The sequence below is a fragment of the Acipenser ruthenus genome, chromosome 15 (genome assembly GCF_902713425.1).
Source record: "Acipenser ruthenus chromosome 15, fAciRut3.2 maternal haplotype, whole genome shotgun sequence".
In the NCBI taxonomy this organism is placed as follows: Eukaryota; Metazoa; Chordata; class Actinopteri; order Acipenseriformes; family Acipenseridae; genus Acipenser; species Acipenser ruthenus.
Window position 1 is genome coordinate 7,753,370 of NC_081203.1, and position 19,993 is coordinate 7,773,362.

Below are 19,993 nucleotides of genomic sequence, written 5' to 3' on the forward strand. Positions count from 1 at the left end.
ATCAGTTGGCAGTCATTGCAGAAACACTTTTTTGAGGGTAAAATGAAGAACAAAATGTCCAAGACAATTGTGCTGCAAATGGATATTATGTTGGGGTAGCAGTTCACTTACGAGGCTTCTTACTCAATAAAACTGTGTTATTTAGTGAGCAAAGGATTGGGTAAAATTAATAACATACCATATCACAGACTATCTGCATACTAGTAAGAGTCTTATCTGTACACAGGAAAAAACAGACAATCCCTGGACAGCTAGCTTAGCGGGCTGACAGTACGACATATTGCCTCTCTGTCAGGGCACTCAGGTCTGTCATGCTTTACAGGAATGCCCTCCTTCAGGACGGAGTTTCAGAGAGGAGCAGTGTTCATCTTTCAACTCCCAAGTGTACAATGGCAGGAACTATCAGTGGAAACCATTGTATCCAGGTAATTCAGTACATTGAATCCATAAAGACTCACTCGTCAAACGAAGGATCTAAACAGTGGCAAATCTTTATACCACCACACTGTGACTTGTTGCTGTTTGCCACAGACCTTTTCCCACTTTTATTGCGTGACCACAATATCTTATACAAAGTAGTTCCATACAGTTTCTCATTATATATATCTCAAACGTGCAGTTTTGAAAGGAACACATGTTTTAACAAACACGTATTTTCATTTTAAAACATGATATCTGGGACTACACAAGATTAAAGAAATCTCCTTTTGCAAGCTGTTAGCCTGTCTTGCACTTCCTGGGTCATTTCACTTGGAAAGTGACATGGTCCCCACCCCTTAACTGGATTCATTCCTGTCAGTAACCAATAAGCTGCTTCCCCTGTTGACTGACATACTTTCAGCCAGTAACTTGCTGACCCAGAAGACACAGCTGGGCTGAAATGTCCAAGGAGATAAGGCAGTAACAGGCTTCCTGAAAGGCAAGGCAAACTAATGTAGTGCCAGGTGTCTTTTCAAATGAAAATACATTTTTGTTATAACATGTGTTTCTTTAGCAACTACACATATGAGAGCTATGTAGTAACTAATGCAAGTGCGGAATGGATTTATGGAATTATTCTATTGGCTACAATTACTTTAACATAGACCCCAGTGCCTTTCATAAATATCCTATCTTTGTACAGATGGCCATACAGTACATACTATTTGGAGCCCTTGTCCTGCTGCTGTTATGTATGGATGCTGTTATTGTATTTGACTATGCTTCATACTATCCTGCCCTGTGCCTTTGCAGATGACTACGTCCACATCTCCAGCAAGCCATGTGATCTGCATTGCACTACAGCGGACGGGCAGAGACAGCTGATGGTGCCAGCACGGGACGGGACGTCCTGCAAGTACAGCGACTACAGAGGGGTCTGCGTCAACGGCAGGTGTGAGGTTGGTGAACAGTCACCAATTTTCACTTTTTCTAAGAAATTTGGGATACGCTTTAAAATAATGTCTGCAAATTCCAGTGGATGTTCTTCTAAGCTTGTGGTCTCCCTCTTGAATTCATTATGCATTTGTGGCCATCTTCAGGACAACATAAAATCATTACAATATAATAACAAAACATGATATTCAGACGTCACTCCAATGCAATCCTATGAAACTTTATTGACTTTGCGGCCATTATTGTAAAGTGTTTCTGAGTGTCAATTTAAGCTTCCCCACATTTCCCCCAAGCACGCCTTTTCCTTAGGGGACCATTAGGGAGTGTGTGTAAAGTTCAGTCTGTGCTGTTGTTTTGTAATGTGAACTATTCAGGTAAAGTTGAGGCCAAGAATCTGGTTTGATAAATGAAATAAAGTATAATGAAACTTTTCTTTCCTGAAGTTAAAGAATCCAACAACAGTCAAAAGAACTGACATGAACATTCAACTGTTTACCTCATAAAATCATGCATTTTTTAGCAACGCATTAAAACTTTGGGCCCACTGTATTGCAGTGTGCAGGTGTAGAGGTGATGCGGTGCTCAAGTAATGACAAACAACAACGTTCACGGTGCAATGATGATTTATTTATAATCCAAAGTCACTTGACAACTGTAAACAATAATAACTGGCAATACACAGCGATGTGTACTGCTCAGTATAACCCACAGGGTTCAGTCCCAAAATAATAAGGATTGTCAATACACATACAGAACACTGACACGGTCAGTGGGGACCCCAAGCCCTCTGCCTTTTTTCTGCCTCCCCCATCTTTTTTGACCACCAGCCACCACTGGTGGTAAGATTAAGCAGGTGTCCCTGTGTGGCATACCTTGTAAGAACATGACCGCGCTATGTAGAGGGTAAGTTATACAGTCCGGTGCAGGCTCTTGTCCTGGCTGTGCGAAGTCACTGGCACTCGTTGGGGATTTCAGAGGGAGTGTCGCATTGGCTCTGGTGCTCCTGTGGGTTAGGGATACAAAACAGGCAGGGACTGTTTCTCTTTATTGCGGTACAGCAGACCTTTCTGGCCAGTCGCCTGGTGAGTTCAAGAGGACACCAGCAGGGCTGGCCACCGACATCCACACAAATTCCTGGGTGTAAAGAGGCAATTGGCTCGGTTCTGGGATTGAAGGATGCCCACTGAACTTCAGTTCTCCTGAATTGTTGTGGGGAATTGCTGTGGTGAGGGGAACGTAATTAGGTATTCTAATTGGGCACTCTAAATAATAATAAAAAATTATAACTAATTGATATACTTTGTTCAAGTATTGACCTATTTGTTTTCACTTAAATATAATTTAATTGTTTCAAAGGCAAATAGTATAAAGATAAATTCGGAGAGATTTGGGTATCATGAATTGGACATGGAGAATGCCCACGCTAATATTGCCAAAATGCCAAAAGCACCTGCTTTGTTAACGTGATTTGTAAGGATCTGCACAGTTGATGCAACAAGGTAACACTAGCAAAATCATATTTTGAAGATAACACTTGTTAAAAATGTCAGAATAGGGTTGTACTCAAGCCTTGTACTCTCTAATGGCTGTAGATAATAACCTGGAAAGACAGCTTCATATGGAAGTGGTTTTGGATGTAGTCAATGTCATTCAAACCACATAGAAGAAATATGATATGCATCTGAGGACAGCCTTCAAGATATTGCATTGCATTGGCAGTATGAAGTTCTATAAGCTCAGGAGGCTTACAAAAGAACAATTGTCTTGAGACTATGGGATACCGTGGGACCTATGTAATTGTGCAAAGGAAATTGATCTGAAACCCCTTACTCTCTCCTGTATTGTTGCAGCCCATTGGATGTGATGGAGTGCTGTTCTCCACCCACACACTGGACAAGTGTGGCGTGTGTCAGGGGAACGGGAGCAGCTGCATAAGGGTCACAGGGAACTTCAGGAAAGGAACGTCACAACTGGGTGAGGAACAGGATTCATTTTTTCTTTCTTTCTTAATAAAAAAAATACTCAATTTTTCTTTTTTCACTTGGGTCATCTTCAAGGTTTAATATTTCATTTCCCTTCCTTTTAGTAGTAGCTTTTTCAATTTGAATACATTTTCTTCACTTCTCTGCACTTAGAGTTGTGTTGCATGTTTCAAAGATAAGATAAGTTTAATTTGAAATAATTTCATAAATCTTACATGTCCTGCACTTTCATTCACCATGTAGCTCTCAGTTTTGAAAGATGCACCTGTAAAAAAAACAACAAAAAGTATTTTTATGTTGAAAAATATAATCTGGTACCAAACTAAACAGGAAGTTCTCAATTTGCATGGTTTGCGTACAGGTAGTCTGTTACCGTTTCACTTCCTAGGTCATTTTAACTCAGAAGTTTCTTTGGGGTCAAAGCAGCTTACAGAAAAAAAGCATTGAATGGTGGATCTGATTCGACTCTAAAGGTGAAATGGAAGTGCTGGACCACCTGAATATAAGGCGTGTAAACAGAACTTTTTGTTATAACAAAGATGAAGACTTTTTTTTTCTATGATTCCTGGTGGCTCTCCTATCAGAAGGAGTGCTGCTTGGAGTGTAGGGTGTCATACCAGCTGCCCTCTTCGGCTGGGGGCACACAGGGAGTACTGTATTGGCCTTGCTGCTGGAACGGGTCTCGGGACCTCCTCAGGGGCCGTCAAATACAAAAAAAAGATCTGTGGATAAAGCTGCAAAACACAAGCTTTTACTTCTAGTAACATTGATTAAAGAGGTCAGTGTAAAGCATCTGACTTTACCCCGAGGCTCATAATTTTAAAATAAGTACTGCAATTTACATTCAAAAACACTGCTAAGCCAAAAAAAAGAAGGGGAAATGTAAGTTTATATATATATATATATATATATATATATATATATATATATATATATAAGTCAGCCAGGTCGAGGGAGGGTTTTTTGAGTACCGGCATAACTTGGGTCAGCTTGAGGGCAGCAGGAACCGAGCCTGAGTCCAGGGACAGGTTGAGAGTGTGCCTAATGGAAGGAGCAAGGTCAGGAGGACAAAGATGGACAAGGTTAGCCGGCCAGGGGTCCAGGGGGCACGTGGCAACAGTTGATTTCAACAGTAAGCCAAAGACATCAGCAATGGAGAGAGGAGAGAAAGAGGAGCGGGCAGAAGGGGCAACCGGAGGAGAGTCAAGGTGGTCAAGTAGTAGACTGGGTTTGTGGCCGGAGAGCGTAGAATAGATGTTGTCAATTTTTTTTGAAGTCACCAAGGAGTTGGATTTTGTCAATAGAAGTACAGAAGAGGGAGAGGAATTCTGAAAATTCTTAGGCGGACGGTAGATAACAGCAAGGGTGAGGGAGTGGGGAGCTTGGCAAGATGCTCAAATGAAGAAAAGGTAGGCAAAGAAAGAACTGAGGAAGCGAGCACAGAATTAGCAGTAACAGCAGTGCCCCTGCCTCGGCCAGTGAGGCAAGGTTTGTCAAAGAGGGAATAGCCCTTTGGGGTGACTAGATGCAGCGAGTGCATGTCGTTTACAGAGTGCCAGGTTTCAGCTAGACAAAGAAGATCAAGACTGGTATCAGTTATAAGTTCGCTAAGAAGCAGAGATTTGTTAGTCAGAGAACGACAATTGAAAAAGGAGATTTTCAAATTTGTAGCAGGCAGCGTAGGGGGAGAAGGAGTTAGTATCGGTATGTGCAGCAGGTACTTACCAGCGTTCATTCTGGGAGTGGAGAAAGAGTGAGCCCGCTGTGTCCAGGGGATCCAGACATTAGGTGTCAGAGTGGGAATGAGACCTCTAGTAGCCATTGGGAGGGATTTGGGAAAGGTCCTCACTTCTCCTGTCCTCTCTCTGACTGCCACAGCTCAGACTACCCTTGGTCGTGTGGCCCTTAGACTGTCACAGCTCAGACTGCCCTTGGTCATGTGGCCCTTAGACTGCCACAGCTCAGACTACCCTTGGTCGTGTGGCCCTTAGACTGCCACAGCTCAGACTGCCCTTGGTCGTGTAGCCCTTAGACTGGCACAGCTCAGACTGCCCTTGGTCGTGTAGCCCTTAGACTGGCACAGCTCAGATTGCCCTTGGTCGTGTGGCCCTTAGACTTCCACAGCTCAGATTGCCCTTGGTCGTGTGGCCCTTAGACTTCCACAGCTCAGACTGCCCCTGGTTGTGTGGCAATTAGACTGCCACAGCTCAGACTGCCCTTGGTCGTGTGGCCCTTAGACGGCTGGCGCTTAGAACGGCTGGCATTCTAAGACACTGATTGGCAATTTATACTGTCCTGTAGGCCTGGAGCCGTATAATTACACTAAACTAGCACCAACCTCAACATTTTAACACAGTTTGGATAACTTAATTACAATTGTTTAAGTGCAGGCTGGTTACCTTTAGCAGACGACGATTATAAATAACAAATAAACAAATAAACTAATCCACTTACCGATTTCAATGCCGATTCAAACAGCAACACGAATTCCAGCCAGGAGCAGAAGCAGATACTACACGTGTTTGCAGATTATACTTGCTAAACTAAAAAAAAAAAGGCTATATTTGCATCCTGGATGAAGGATATATTTGCATCCTGAACCATTTGAAAAAAAGGGCATAATACAGCAGTAGTGACGTCAAAATGGCATATTCCTCTAGAAGATTATACTTGACCTTTGACCTATATTTGACTCCTGTGCACCCCAAGACCACTTTCAAACAAAATGTCTCATTTTAAATCACTCGACAGCACCCACAATTCATGGTTTTTAGGCACTTTTAACAAATCTGAAGATTTACAATCATCCTCCACTAATGGGAGCACCAAACAAGCGAGCAAGACAAATAATCTTCGACTCTGACTGCGACTAAGAAAAAAAAAAAACGCATACCCCATTGAAACACCTTTTCCTTAAAAATCTGTTATTTTTTGCAGTTCATTATCACCGTTGCTGAATTATCAAAAAGAAAATATTTACTATTTATTTTTAAATATTTACTTATTTTACGTTATTATTATTCATTAAATTCACTTTCTATTTGAACCTTAACACCCGTTTATTTTTATTTTTTTATTACAGATACTATTATCCATGTATAATAAAACATAATAGATGGGCTTCAGTGAGTTAAAGGATAATAATTCCATCTCGGGTTTCTGTGACATTTTATAAATTACTCGACCTAATGATTTAGTAGTTTATGACATAAACCATAGATGGAATAATTTTCCTGTAACTCACTTGGTATCAGTTCAGATTTCATACAAAACTGCACACACTTCTTACTCTGAATAAACAGATTACCACAGCCTTGTTTCTTTAACACTAAAACAAACATGGTCATGCAAACCCTTTCATGCTGCTTTCTCTCGCAGTTTAAATCTGAAGGAATATTCGCTTCTCACAATGACATCAATTATTTTAATTATAGAGCAATAAGGATTAAAAAGATATACAGTGCCTTGCAAAAGTATTCAGACCCCTGACCAATTCTCTCATATTACTGAATTACAAATGGTACATTGAAATTTCATTCTGTTTGATATTTTATTTTAAAACACTGAAACTCAAAATCAATTATTGTAAGGTGACACTGGTTTTATGTTGGGAAATATTTTTAAGAAAAATAAAAAACTGAAATATCTTGCTTGCATAAGTATTCAACCCCTGTGCTGTGGAAGCGCCCAGTTTACACCGATGAAAGAAATTGCCCTAACGAGGACACCATTACCTTACCATTGGCCTCCACCTGTGAACCATTAAAGTTGCTGTCACATTTTCTGGATAAAAACCCCACTGTTGAAGGATCATTGGTCAGGCTGTGAATCTGAAGAAAAATGAAGACCAAAGAGCATTCTACAGAAGTTAGAGATAAAGTAATACAAATGCATAGATTAGGGAAAGGGTACAAAATAATATCCAAGTGTTTGGATATCCCAGTGAGCACAGCTGGATCAATAATCAGGAAGTGGAAGCTGCATCACACCACCCAGGCACTGCCAAGAAAAGGCCGTCCCTCAAAACTCAGCGCTCAGACAAGAAGGAGACTTGTGAGAGAAGCCACAGAGAGGCCAACAATCACTTTGAAGGAGCTACAGAGTTCAGTGGCTGGGAGTGGAGTAATGGTGCACCAGTCAACCATATCAAGAGCTCTGCATAACACTGGCCTGTATGGGAGGGTGGCAAGAAAGAAGCCATTACTCAAAAAGTACTATCTGAAAGCACGTCTGGAGTTTGCCAGAAAGCATGAGAGTGACCCAGCTGCGATGTGGGAAAAGGTTTTGTGGTCAGATGAGACCAAGATAGAGCTTTTTGGCCAAAACTCAAAGCGCTATGTGTGGCGCAAACCTAACACTGTCCATGCCTCAAGACACACCATCCCTACAGTGAAGTATGGTGGTGGCAGCATCATGTTGTGGGGATGCTTCTCATCAGCAGGGACTGGGCATCTTGTTAAAATTGAAGGAAGAATGGATGGAGCAAAATACAGGGAAATACTGCAAGAGAACCTGCTTCAGTCCGCTAAAAAACTGAAGCTTGGGAGGAAATTCACCTTTCAGCAGGACAATGATCCCAAGCACAAGGCCAAAGCAACATTGGAGTGGCTCAAGAACAAAAAGGTGAATGTCCTACAGTGGCCCAGCCAAAGTCCTGATCTCAATCCCATTGAGAATCTGTGGCACTATTTGAAAATTGCGGTCCACAAGTGTCGTCCAACCAACCTGAGTGGGCCAAAATCACTCTGACACTGTGTGCAAAGCTGGTACATACTTACCCCAAAAGACTTAAAGCTGTTATTGCACCGAAAGGTGGCTCTACCAAATATTAATGTGTGGGGGTTGAATACTTATGCAAGCAAGATATTTCAGTTTTTTATTTTTCTTAAAAATATTTCCCAACATAAAACCAATGTCACCTTACAATAATTGATTTTGAGTTTCAGTGTTTTAAAATAAAATATCAAACAGAACGAAATTTCAATGTACCATTTGTAATTCAGTAATATGAGAGAATTGGTCAGGGGTCTGAATACTTTTGCAAGGCACTGTATATTTACCTGATCAAATAAATGTTGCTGTGTATAGTTCAGTTCCTGTCATGTAGATTGACAGAGTAAATTCAATCTGACCTCTTCGTTAAAAATCCTGTTAAAAATGTTCTGTTCAAACTTCTCTTTCCCTTTCCCATAATGAACGGATATATTGAGACTTGTTTGTGTCTCTGACCATGAGAAAACATTTGCTAATTTAAATGAATTACAGTTTATGAAAAAGTGATTTACTACACAGCAGTGCCACACTGACACAAGTAGGACATTTAAAAAACATGTAGGCAGCTTTATTCTTTCAGAGTAAAAGTGTGGGGGGCATGGCCCCCTTGGCCCCCTTGGTGGCGGCACCCATGATATCATTATTAATGATTTAATATTCTGATATGGTATCGAAATTGGGCTTAATTAATTTAAATTGTCAGTTTTTAGCCCACTAAACAGCAGTTATTACAAATCAATTGAGAGCAATTTATGTTAAAGAGCCTATGTTAGTCTATAAGTATCATGAACCTCCACTGGATATCTGTGGGTCTGTGTACTGAGCAGCGGTTAGGCTCTGGGTGTTTCATATATATTCTTTTCTACTTTAACCTTTTCATACAGCATCAGTAACATTTATCAAAGCAGTCAAGAGAGCTGTGAGTCCAGGTCGCAGGCACAGCAGGGCAGTATAATACTCCTTGTTTCTACACCGCAGGTTACTCCTTTATAACTGAGATCCCAGAGGGCTCCCGGGACATCCAGATCATTGAGAGGAAGAAGTCTGCTGATATTTTGGGTGGGTCCTTCCTGATTACAGTGTTTACAGTGGAAACAAGGCCCTGAGCTTCACACAGACAGGCCTCTGTCTGGCACTGGGGGGCTGCAGCTCACACACCCATTCCTGTGGCAGCTCCACAGACACAGTGAGAGGAGAGCACACACTTTCAGCTCTATTAATAGCACAGTGACTGACCACCCCTTCACACTCACACATAGCACTGTGACTCTCACCACCCCTCCACATACACACACACACACACACACACACACACACACACACATAGCACTGTGACTCTCACCACCCCTCCACACACACACACACACACACACACACATAGCACTGTGACTCTCACCACCCCTCCACACACACACACACACACACACACACACACACATAGCACTGTGACTCTCACCACCCCTCCACACACACACACACACACACACACACACACACACACACAGCACTGTGAGACTCACCACCCCTTCACACACACACACACACACACACATGCATATGCACACACACACACACACACACACACACAGTCACACACACACACACATAGCACTGTGACTCTTACCGCCCCTTCACACACACACACACACACAGCACTGTGACTCTCACTGCCACACACACACACACACAAACACACATACATAGCACTGTGACTCTCACTGACCCTTCACACACACACACACACACACACACGTTTGTGCCCCTTAGCGTGTAATGTCTTCCCTCTATGTGCACATGGTCAATATTTGGTATAACTTTTCTTTTACCATTGAAGTCCATAAACTTTGACATCCTCACAAAAGAAGCCATCAGTGTAACATACTCTTGCTAAGCCTGAAGGACAAGATTACTCAAAATAACATGCACCAAAGGTCACCCCTTATAAAATATGATATTTTTCTATTGAAACAGGTGAATCTCTGTGCTTGACTGTCTAGCGTTTGTAATGTACTTTTCTTCCCAGGAGCTGGTCACCGATATATGGAAACTGATTTCTCTTTGGAACACCCACACAGGTAGCATGAACCCCACAGACAGTGTCAGACAGTCAAGTTCAGAGTAGCACCTTTTTTCTATGGTAGAAGCACACCAAACTGAAGAGACTTTAGAATCTTGAAACTCTCAGTGCAATGATGACTTTGCCTCAAGCAGTTTAACTCTTTCGACACTGCAGACCTATAAAGAGATATAGGAAACTCAACTGAAAATTACAGACAGACAGTACTGTATAGGAAGAACTACACCACTCAACACAGCACAGCAGTTAATCAGTCCGGGTATGGCTCTGTGTTCATTTTTATGACTCATTTTCGCATAAGACACTAAAACACAGTTGTAGGGTTGTCTTTTTGCACTTATGTGTCGTGTGATGCAGTGCTATTACAAAGTCTGACCCTTTGTCGACGGGGGGATGTTAAAAGCTCCATAATCAGGAATGCAGACAAGCCTAGCTCTTTTGCATAGTGATTAAGATGCTGGCTTGCGGTGTGTGGGGTCGCTGGTTTACGCCCAGCCTCTACCCTGTTACATTTAATGCAGTCCCACCAAGCCATAGAACTTGAAATGGCTTTATTTTTGGAATGGCGTTTAATTCCGTTTGCTTCCACCTGCAGCTGTCACAGATCTGGCTGGGAGATTCTTCTTCAATGGAGACTACAAGGTCGACAGCCCCCAGAACTTCCACGCAGCCGGGACCACGTTCAAGTACAGGAGGCCCATGGATGTGTACGAGACTGGGATCGAGTACATTGTCGCGCAAGGGCCTATTGATCAGGCGATTAATGTTCTGGTACATCACTACAGTACTTTTTATTCAGTCACTGAACTTGAGTACCACTGGGAATAAACTAGGTTCATTATAAGGCAGTATTATATAAAAGCTTTCTCCACACCTATGCTTGTGTAATGCTGGGTTCCCTTTTCCCTTGGATGCAGGTGTGGAATCAGAATGGCAGGAGCCCCTACATCACTTACGAATACACCGTGCTAAGAGACCCTCGCTCTGCCGCCCTGCAGACCCTCCTCTACCCGGGAACTGAGAGTCGAGGCACAGGGGGCAAGACCAGGGGCCCCATTTCCATGGAGACCGACAGCCTGCATCCACACAATGGCAGCATGTATGCTAAAGCAGCAAAGGATACAGTTGGAAACGGAAACCAGGTGCTAGAGAAGGAGTCCACAGCAGGGGGCGCTGTTGGGAGCAAAGGCCAGGAAACCAATGAGGTTTACGAAGAGACAGCTGCTATAGACTGTGAGTCGGGGGTCCAGGCAAGGCAGCGGTATACAGGTAATTATAAACCTCTCAGTGTTGGGGAGTAAGGCATTACATGTAACGAGTTACTGTAATCAGATTACATTTTTCAGTAACTTGTAAAGGTAACAGATTACATTTTATGTGAAACTAATTATGTGACTTTTAGTTAAATTTAAAAAAAGTCTACAGCTAATGCATAACATGGGAATCATAAAGCACTTTACCAGTGCAAGGCAACACTTACAAGACACATGAATGTGCGTTTCATATCATCTTGCTTGAAACTGGTGAAAGAGGAGGGCATGAATGGGTTCGATAGCTGAATCTTTAAAGAATATTCTACCAAACTGAATGGTTTCTCTGTGAAATTTACACTGTGCGTGAGAACTAACTATTTGTAAATAGTTCTAAGTAATAAGTTACTGTAACTTGTTACATTGGGCAGGATTTTCAAAAGGTCTTAAATGATAATCAACAAATCGGTATGTAGCGTTGATTTTGGCATTTTCAAGCGGTCGTTATGCCTATCTCATTATTAAATCATTGTGCTAATGTGATTTCCGAAATTCTGTTGATTTACAAAATAATGTTAATATCTTAACGAGCAAGGTTTCTTACAACTGTTTATTTTGTTTGCGTGGGAATTTAAAAGGAAATTCACATTAACTGTTACAATTTATCAGGAGGTAATTTGAAAACTTGGTATAGAAAATGGCATACTAGATATTACAATACAGTTTCCTTACAGGCAACAGATCGCTAAATTGCCTAAATGTATTTGTAATGTTGTCAGACTCCCCCCACACTATGTACAATTTACACTTTCACATTTCTGTATGCATGTAAAATGTTCTTATAATACTGTAGGTGTTCGGTAGCTACTTCTAATCACATTGAGTTTATTTATCGTGGAGGCGAGCCAAAAGCAGCCTACAGAAGAAAATGCATTCAACAAATTGTGTGTTGGGTGGGAAGTGCTATCGTAATTTTAAAAACTTAATAAATATATAATGAAGTGTTACATACATGCTATACATGTATAATATAGCTAACAACTACAAACACAAATGGCACTTCAAAAGTATTTATTTATAGCCTACAATCCTACATACTAAAATACAGACAAAAGTAGAGATACATAGATGGCTTACGGTATTTTTTTCTTTTTAACCAAAAAAATGATTGCAAAATGCACATTAAAATAATTGTACATAGTAAGCTGTGGCAAACTATCCCCTCGAATGAGTGTAAATGACTAGTGGAGTTTGTAAGTTTTTTTTTTTTTTGTTAATACGTGCCATCCCATTTTTACCCACACGCCAGATAATCGTAAATCAACATTTTAAATGTGAAGTGTTAACAATTTTAAATGAAGTTCACAAATTATACACATAATAGATATTCCCATTATTTTTTATTTCCATTTGGCTGCTGCTCACAGGCGAGAGAGCCATCTCCCTGTACACTCGCAGTTTCCAAAACAGTGAATTACACTTCTGTTCATTTTCTAGAACTTGTTAACATGCATTTTGATTAACAAGTTCCCCTTATCTAGTCATTCAGACAGGAAGTAATGTACGCGACTTTTAAGCTTTTTAACAAGAAATGCGTTCTTTAATGACCTCATCGACTCAATTTCAAAGCATTAATGGATTGATTTTATAACAAATGTCGTTTGAAAATCACTTGCTACTAAAGCTGTTGTTACTTTACCGCAAGTTCGATACAATAACACTGGTTTTTGTGTTTAAGTATTTTGTAACTGTAATGGATTACTTTTTAAAAAGAACTTTCCCAACACAACTTTCCCAACACTGTAGGTAAAGCTAACAGGACTTTAGAATCTTGAAACTCGTTTTAAAGATGAATTCCACGTAGCTTCAGTGATACAGTCCAAAATATAATAAAAAGCTAATTTAAATGACACCAACACCCTTGAGACTTAGACACGAAACAGATTATTAAACAGTTACAGAAAACCTTGAGATTCCTTTGACTACTGAACAGTTTCCAAGCCACATTCCACCAACATCCTGTTTCATGAGTAAATTAATGACCCAAGACAAGCACATCAAATATTGAAACAAACATTTTTAGAAAGCTTAAAAACAAACAGGAGACTCTTCTTTTTAATGTTAATTTTATTATTTCAAACCAATGTGCTTTGGCAATAACAGCCTTTGTCGGAGTAATAACCTAAATAAATAACTAAACTGAACTTAAGGGTCCTAAAGTTGTTTATTTCTAGTTTAATAACATTAACAGGTGTTTATTTACTTTGAGTGAAAGGGTCCAAGTATGGGTTCCAGACACGTTCTCTCTTTCCATCTCTAAAGACACTGGACTGTCTATATTTGTTTATTTCATATTATGGAATCCAGGATGTTACTCACTGTGTGACTCGATACGATACAGTTTTATAGGTTTCTCCAACAAGGAAAATGAATAAGAGGCCTTTGTGTATTCAAAGTCTCACCTTTGAAGGTTGCTTAATTTTTTTAATGTAATTTTACATATGAATGCATCAAAATTAGTAGCACAGTTATGTGGATTTATTTATATTGGAAAATAGGAAATGCAATAGTTTTAATTTAGTGCTACTTTCGATTACATTTTGTGTGACATTCAGATGGCCCAACGTACGGGCAGACACGTCCAAGTCTCACCAGAAAATAATAACTTATACTTAATAATGCTAATACCAGATTTCATCCCTATTTGATGTGTTTTACAGATATACTGATAAATCTAAAGTGTGCCATGCATTACATCCACAGAGATGCAGCTACACACACCTCCACTGTATCCCTGGATTTCATCCCCTGCAGGGGATACATATATCCTGAGCACACCATGACTAACAAGTTAACAGGGCAGCTGTAAATGCACATGTTCTGCTTTATACTGTATATTATACTTGAGTTCAGGTATACATTCCATTCAAAACAGGGTGACTAATATAGTACTTCTAGACATACTGAGAAAATGTCATCAAATCCTGAAAATAAATACGTGATGTACGTACTGCTATAAGCTCTTTGCTAACACTCAGATAACTTTTTGAGGTGCTGCACAAAGCTTAATCCTTTCCCTAAATGACTTCTTATTTTCTAATAGCTGAAAAGTGGCCAGAGGTATTTTACCAATACAAGTATCACATTGGTAGTCACCATGACAGAAACCCATTGTTTCAGATACCCTCTAGTCAGAGTGGCCCAGGGCTCTATCACCTCTTTTGTGTGGGTGCGCCAAGAAAGTCTCAGAGTGAGTGTTTATATTTTAGCACTTTTTGCACACTTTTATTATTTACAATGAAACAAAAACAACAAACAAAATCCTAGCTCGCTTGGAGCACTACCTAACACAGTTAGAGACACTACGCCTTTTCCTGGCAGTGTCTACTCCCTTACACACCCTCACCAAACAAACATTTCTTCTGCTTTTTATACCATGTGGTAGCAGCTTAACCAGCTGCACCTGCGTTCAACCGTTTGGAAACTGGCATCCATTTTGACTCCCAACCTCCCGTGGGGTTCCAAAATCACCACGGTCCTAAAACCCCTGATTTACGGTACCGCAGGTACACCCTATCACAGTATATATTGTAATGACCTGGGCAATGGCATTGTTGCAGGACTCTTTGTCTGCCTCGTTTTTTTTGTCTTGTCATGTCTTGTCCTATCTGTTACATGTATTATTATTATTTGTTTATTTAGTAGACGCCTTTATCCAAGATGACTTACAGAGACAGAGGGCGTGTGTGTGCGTGTGTGTGCGTGTGTGTTTGTGCGTGGGGGGGAGGTCTCACCTGCTGCTGAGGGATGCATCAGCCAGTCATTCTTCGCTGCTCTCCAGAATTGGCAGGAGCCGGAGGGTTGCAGGGAATGGATCTGACTGGTTGATCCGGGTGGTAGGTGGGACCCCAACCGAGGCAATATAGGAGGGGCAAGCCCCTGCAGAGGCAGACCGTGCAAAGACTTGAACTTGAAGGGATGCTGAGAGACTGTGAGGGACAGAGTGACAGGCTGAAACAAAGGGGCCTGTACTGTGAAGTGGTTGGGAGGATCCTGAGGCAAGTCTGGAGGGTGGTAACAAGAGCACGAGAGTTGGGTGATAGAGTTAGGGAAGGGTTTTGAGAGAGTGAGAGAGCTACTTTGATCTTTTATTTTGGCGTGAACCAAACAAATAAACCGGTATTATTTGTAATCCCACCTCTTCTCCTGAGTTCTGCTTCACTCGAACCTGACGATCACTACAATATATATATATATATATATATATATATATATATATATATATATATATATATATATATATATATATATAATGCTGCATTTCCCCACAATCATTTTCTCTTTTCACTAAAATAGTTTGAACCCAACTTGCCACTGTCGGCCAAATACTGTCCGTATGATCATGCTATTACTGTCATAAATGATTTGTGGAGCATTGCCCTGAAAATACACAGATAAACAAGGGTACACTCATGTAAAAATATTGCTGAAACTATATGAGGCACCTTTACCCCTTTCCAGAGGCAGATTAAGACTTCTTGGGGCCCTGGGGCACAAAGAACATTGGGACCCCCCCCAAATTAAAACAGCAGTAAATGCATGAATAGGCCCGTAGAACGTTTACCGGCTGCATTAATATAAAACAAATCATATCACAATATACTACGCTTAAATGAAACTGCTTGATTTTGTTACATACAAAAAGTAAATAAAATACTTATATCTGCATTTGGAAAAACATGAACGATTACAAACCCACATTCGTTAGCCCACTGCCCTATACAAAAAACACTCTACACCGACCAGAACCCCTGTCCAAAACTCAAATAACAATCAGTGCACTTAAAAAAAAACATTTCTTTCATTTGCAGAACCAGAATACCTCCAAACAACATATATCATTATTAAAGGAGGCAACCTGAGCAACCACTGCAGAATAAAATTGTTCAAAGGGGAAAAAAGTGATAAAATATGATACATGTATTTCACATGATATAATACATGACCTGTGAAATGATTAAAAAAAAATTAACAAAATGTGTAGTTAATTGAAAAATGAACTATAGTTACCTACATTTCAAGTTTTACATTAGGATGTGTTTCGTGTGTAAACTAGTGAATAATACAATGTTCTTTAAATACTGGGATAGCAGCGCTACTGCTTCAGATATTTAATAAATCCCAACAGTTTATATTCTCACTAAATAGTTACATCCATGACTCCGTGCACTCAAGGCAAATATCTTTTCAAAAGTAAAGAAACTTAGCAAGTAACTGTATTGTTTAGCGAGTTCACACAGGTAGCCATTTACAACAACACCACCCCACGCTTAACATCTGACCAATCACACATCACTTATTTGCAAGAGGCCATAGTAAGGTGTGTGTGCGTGTGCGTGGAGTTTGAGGAAAACATACGTAGTACTGTATTTGATTTGATAGCGGAGAGATCTTTCAGCGACAAGATTCTGATATACTTACAAACACCTGGATATTATATTCATCCATTATATTATATTAAAGAATATTTATTTATTGATACATTTTTGCTATATTTATTTGCTGCTATATTTTGATCCATCGATTACAGTACGTTTTACTGGGGGCCCCCTAATTGGCTGGGGCCCCTGGGCACGGGCCCTGCGGGCTTGTGCTTCAATCTGCCCCTGTCCCTTTCAGTCCTGAATTATTTTGTCAAGATGAAGAAGGAACTCCTTTATTGAGTATATATGAGAACAGGACAAAAACTTATATTTTTTACATATATTTATACACCACTTCAGACTGGAACCTAGGAGTCCCATGAGGTTCCGATGGCATGTGTTAACATACACGCTAAGATAAGGTGGGAGCTGTCTCAGAAATATCAGACACACAGCATCCACATCCAGGGAGACTGGCAGGGTGACTCTGGCTGTCTGTACCCACAGCAGGCCTTGAGATCCAGCCCTGCAGCTTTGAGAGCACCTAAACCACAAGAGGGAGGGTGTCCAGGAAACAGTTGACTAGACAGTTTCAGCTCAAATAAAAAAGACCCCGTTTTTAAAGCACACTCACTGCCCCATATGGACTCATGCTTTATGCATAAGGACAGATATAAAAAACAGGAAGAGTCTGAAAAATTCAAAAAGAGTTCCATTTTGTGGCTGTAAATCTACAGATCACAAACACATCTGCTAATGGGCTCTGAGTGTGTTTCACTCTTTACTACAGAGGCAGGGGTTATGTAAGGGTGACTGCCCTGTAACAGAGCAACACTTTCTCTCTGCAGTGCTGTGGTGCAGGGGAATTGGGAGGCAGCCCAGCGCAACAAAATCTACTAGTTTTATTCTCTAAAGGGAAAACAGCTTCAAAGGCCAATGCCTTACCTTTTATCATATTAGAACTGTTGTCCCATTGTTCAAATATTGGTACTTCTTTCTCTTCCTTACTTGGTGCTGAGATAATGCTTACTTCCTGACTTCAGAAAACTCATTTGACACTATGACCTTTTAATTGGGCACTGTGTGCTATACTACTGCCTTTTATCTGATTTACTGCGGGAAGAATTTGCTGCAATCTTTACTATACTAGTACATCCTAAGAGGTCAATGTTTTCAGAATAGATTTGATGTCCACAGGTATTTCAAAATATTACTACATTCTTACAGCAGAGTTTGCAGGGAGACACTTTGGCAACTAGAACTGAAGAGCAGCTCCAGAATTCATAGTTGAAGCACCTTAACATAGATTTATCAAAAACTAAAGCACATCATTTAAGTAACTTAAATAAGAACCACTCAAAATGATTACAAACATAATGAAAAGGTAATGGGACAGTGTGACAGAAATACAATGAGTTTTGGTTGTAAATCTCCCTCCTGACCTGTGAGGGCGTTAAGCAGTGAGAACAGAGTTCTTTGGATGGGCTGGTCTGACAGTTCTTTCCCCGGTTCGAGAAGTTGGCCAGTCTGGATGAAGGCAAGACTCTGTTGCAAGAACACATTGACCCAGAAGGGAAACGACGTAGCAGCCGCAGATTGCAGAGGCGGTTGCACTCGTTTACCAAGGGGTCATGTGTGACAGCATAAAAGGGGGCGGAGAATCGCAATCTTTTCCTTCACTTGGTTTGTGGTTTTTAAACCTAGGACGGTGAAAGATCCCAAAGGCTGTAAACAGTATTGTGAGTGTTTTTTGTTTGTTTGTTCTGTCTGTTAGCTGTCGTGTGATTCACAAACAAGACAATTACTAACCGACAGAACAAGGAGATAAGTGGGTCAGTGAAGGTGAGTGCCAAGTCTGAATAACAGCTAACACGATTCTGGAGCTGTCACCTTGGGCCAGCACAAAGCTGGAACAGCACTTCATCACTGTCACAAAATAAACTGTATCACCCACCACGAGCACTACTGCATGCACCCAGGACTGGTGACCGTGTTAGCATATTGTGGGACGGATATTTGTGTTTATTATTTGGGACTGCAACCCTGTTGTTATATAATTTGTGCACTACACATTGTTGTGTATTGCCGGGGATTATTATTTGGTCACCAGACCTGATTATAAATCTCGGTGTGTTTCATTACTGCACTGCATCACCCCTGCACATGCACTTACCACTTTGCCAGACGTGGTGTCAGACACGGGACATGGATCGCAATGCCCTAGCGGAGCTGCTGGAGGCGCTGGACAGCAGACGGGATGCAGAGGAGAGAAAGATGGAGGAGCTCTACACTGCGCTCATTGTAAAAGTAGGGCTGGCACATTTCACGACACCAGCCCCTACAGGAACACCAGCAATGTCGGCACCGAAGGCTCGGTCGATGAAGATGACGATGGAGGATGACCCAGTGGCGTACCTGGTTGCATTTGAGCGGCTGGCTACCACTGCAGCATGGCTGCGGGAGTTCTGGGCAAGCCAGCTGGGACCCTGCCTGATCGGGGAGGCTCAGGCAGCCTACCAGGCTATGAACGACCTCAACGCCGCCAGTTACGACCTGGTTAAGCTGGCCATTCTCCGCCGCCTCAATATTACGGCAGAGACCCACCAGGTACGGTTCAGGGAGTACCGAAGATCCCCGGAGACACGCCCCAGGGTGGTTGCGGAGCGGTTGTGTGACCACATGGTACACTGGCTGACCCCCGAGAAGAAAACCAACCTGCAAATGGGGGAAGCAGTGGTTGTGGAGCAGTTCTGCCATGTGGTCTGTGCCGATACCCAGGCCTGGATACGGAAACTGGCCGAGGATTTCGAGGACTCCCTAGTCTCCGCCTGGACCGAGATACTGTCGGTTCCCGACCTTCGGAACAGCCGACCCTTACCTTTCTCTCCTCCTCCATCACCACCACCATCAGTCCTGGGACCCAGACCTCCGAGACCGCCGAACCCAATGGGCCCCCTTGCCTCCTCTTCATGGAGACCAAGGTTGGCCCCCAGCTGGGGTAGAGATGCTGCCCCTGCCCCGTTGCCATACCAGCAATGGGACAGATATTCAACCATTGCTCCCTCTGTCCCCCCAACTTGTTTTAGGTGCAACCAACAGGGACATCTGGCCAGG

General features: G+C 41.6%; 1 protein-coding gene across 1 annotated transcript in view; it reads left to right on the forward strand.

Moving 5' to 3' along the window:
• LOC117421823 (ADAMTS-like protein 2) overlaps positions 1-19,993 on the forward strand; it is a 68,576-nt gene that overhangs the window by 26,451 nt on the left and 22,132 nt on the right. The window contains exons 5-10 of the mRNA XM_034036217.3: positions 323-425; positions 1,234-1,379; positions 3,225-3,348; positions 9,108-9,188; positions 10,802-10,977; positions 11,124-11,475. Of these exons, the coding sequence (XP_033892108.3) occupies positions 323-425; positions 1,234-1,379; positions 3,225-3,348; positions 9,108-9,188; positions 10,802-10,977; positions 11,124-11,475 (982 nt within the window). The remainder of the gene's footprint in view (positions 1-322; positions 426-1,233; positions 1,380-3,224; positions 3,349-9,107; positions 9,189-10,801; positions 10,978-11,123; positions 11,476-19,993) is intronic.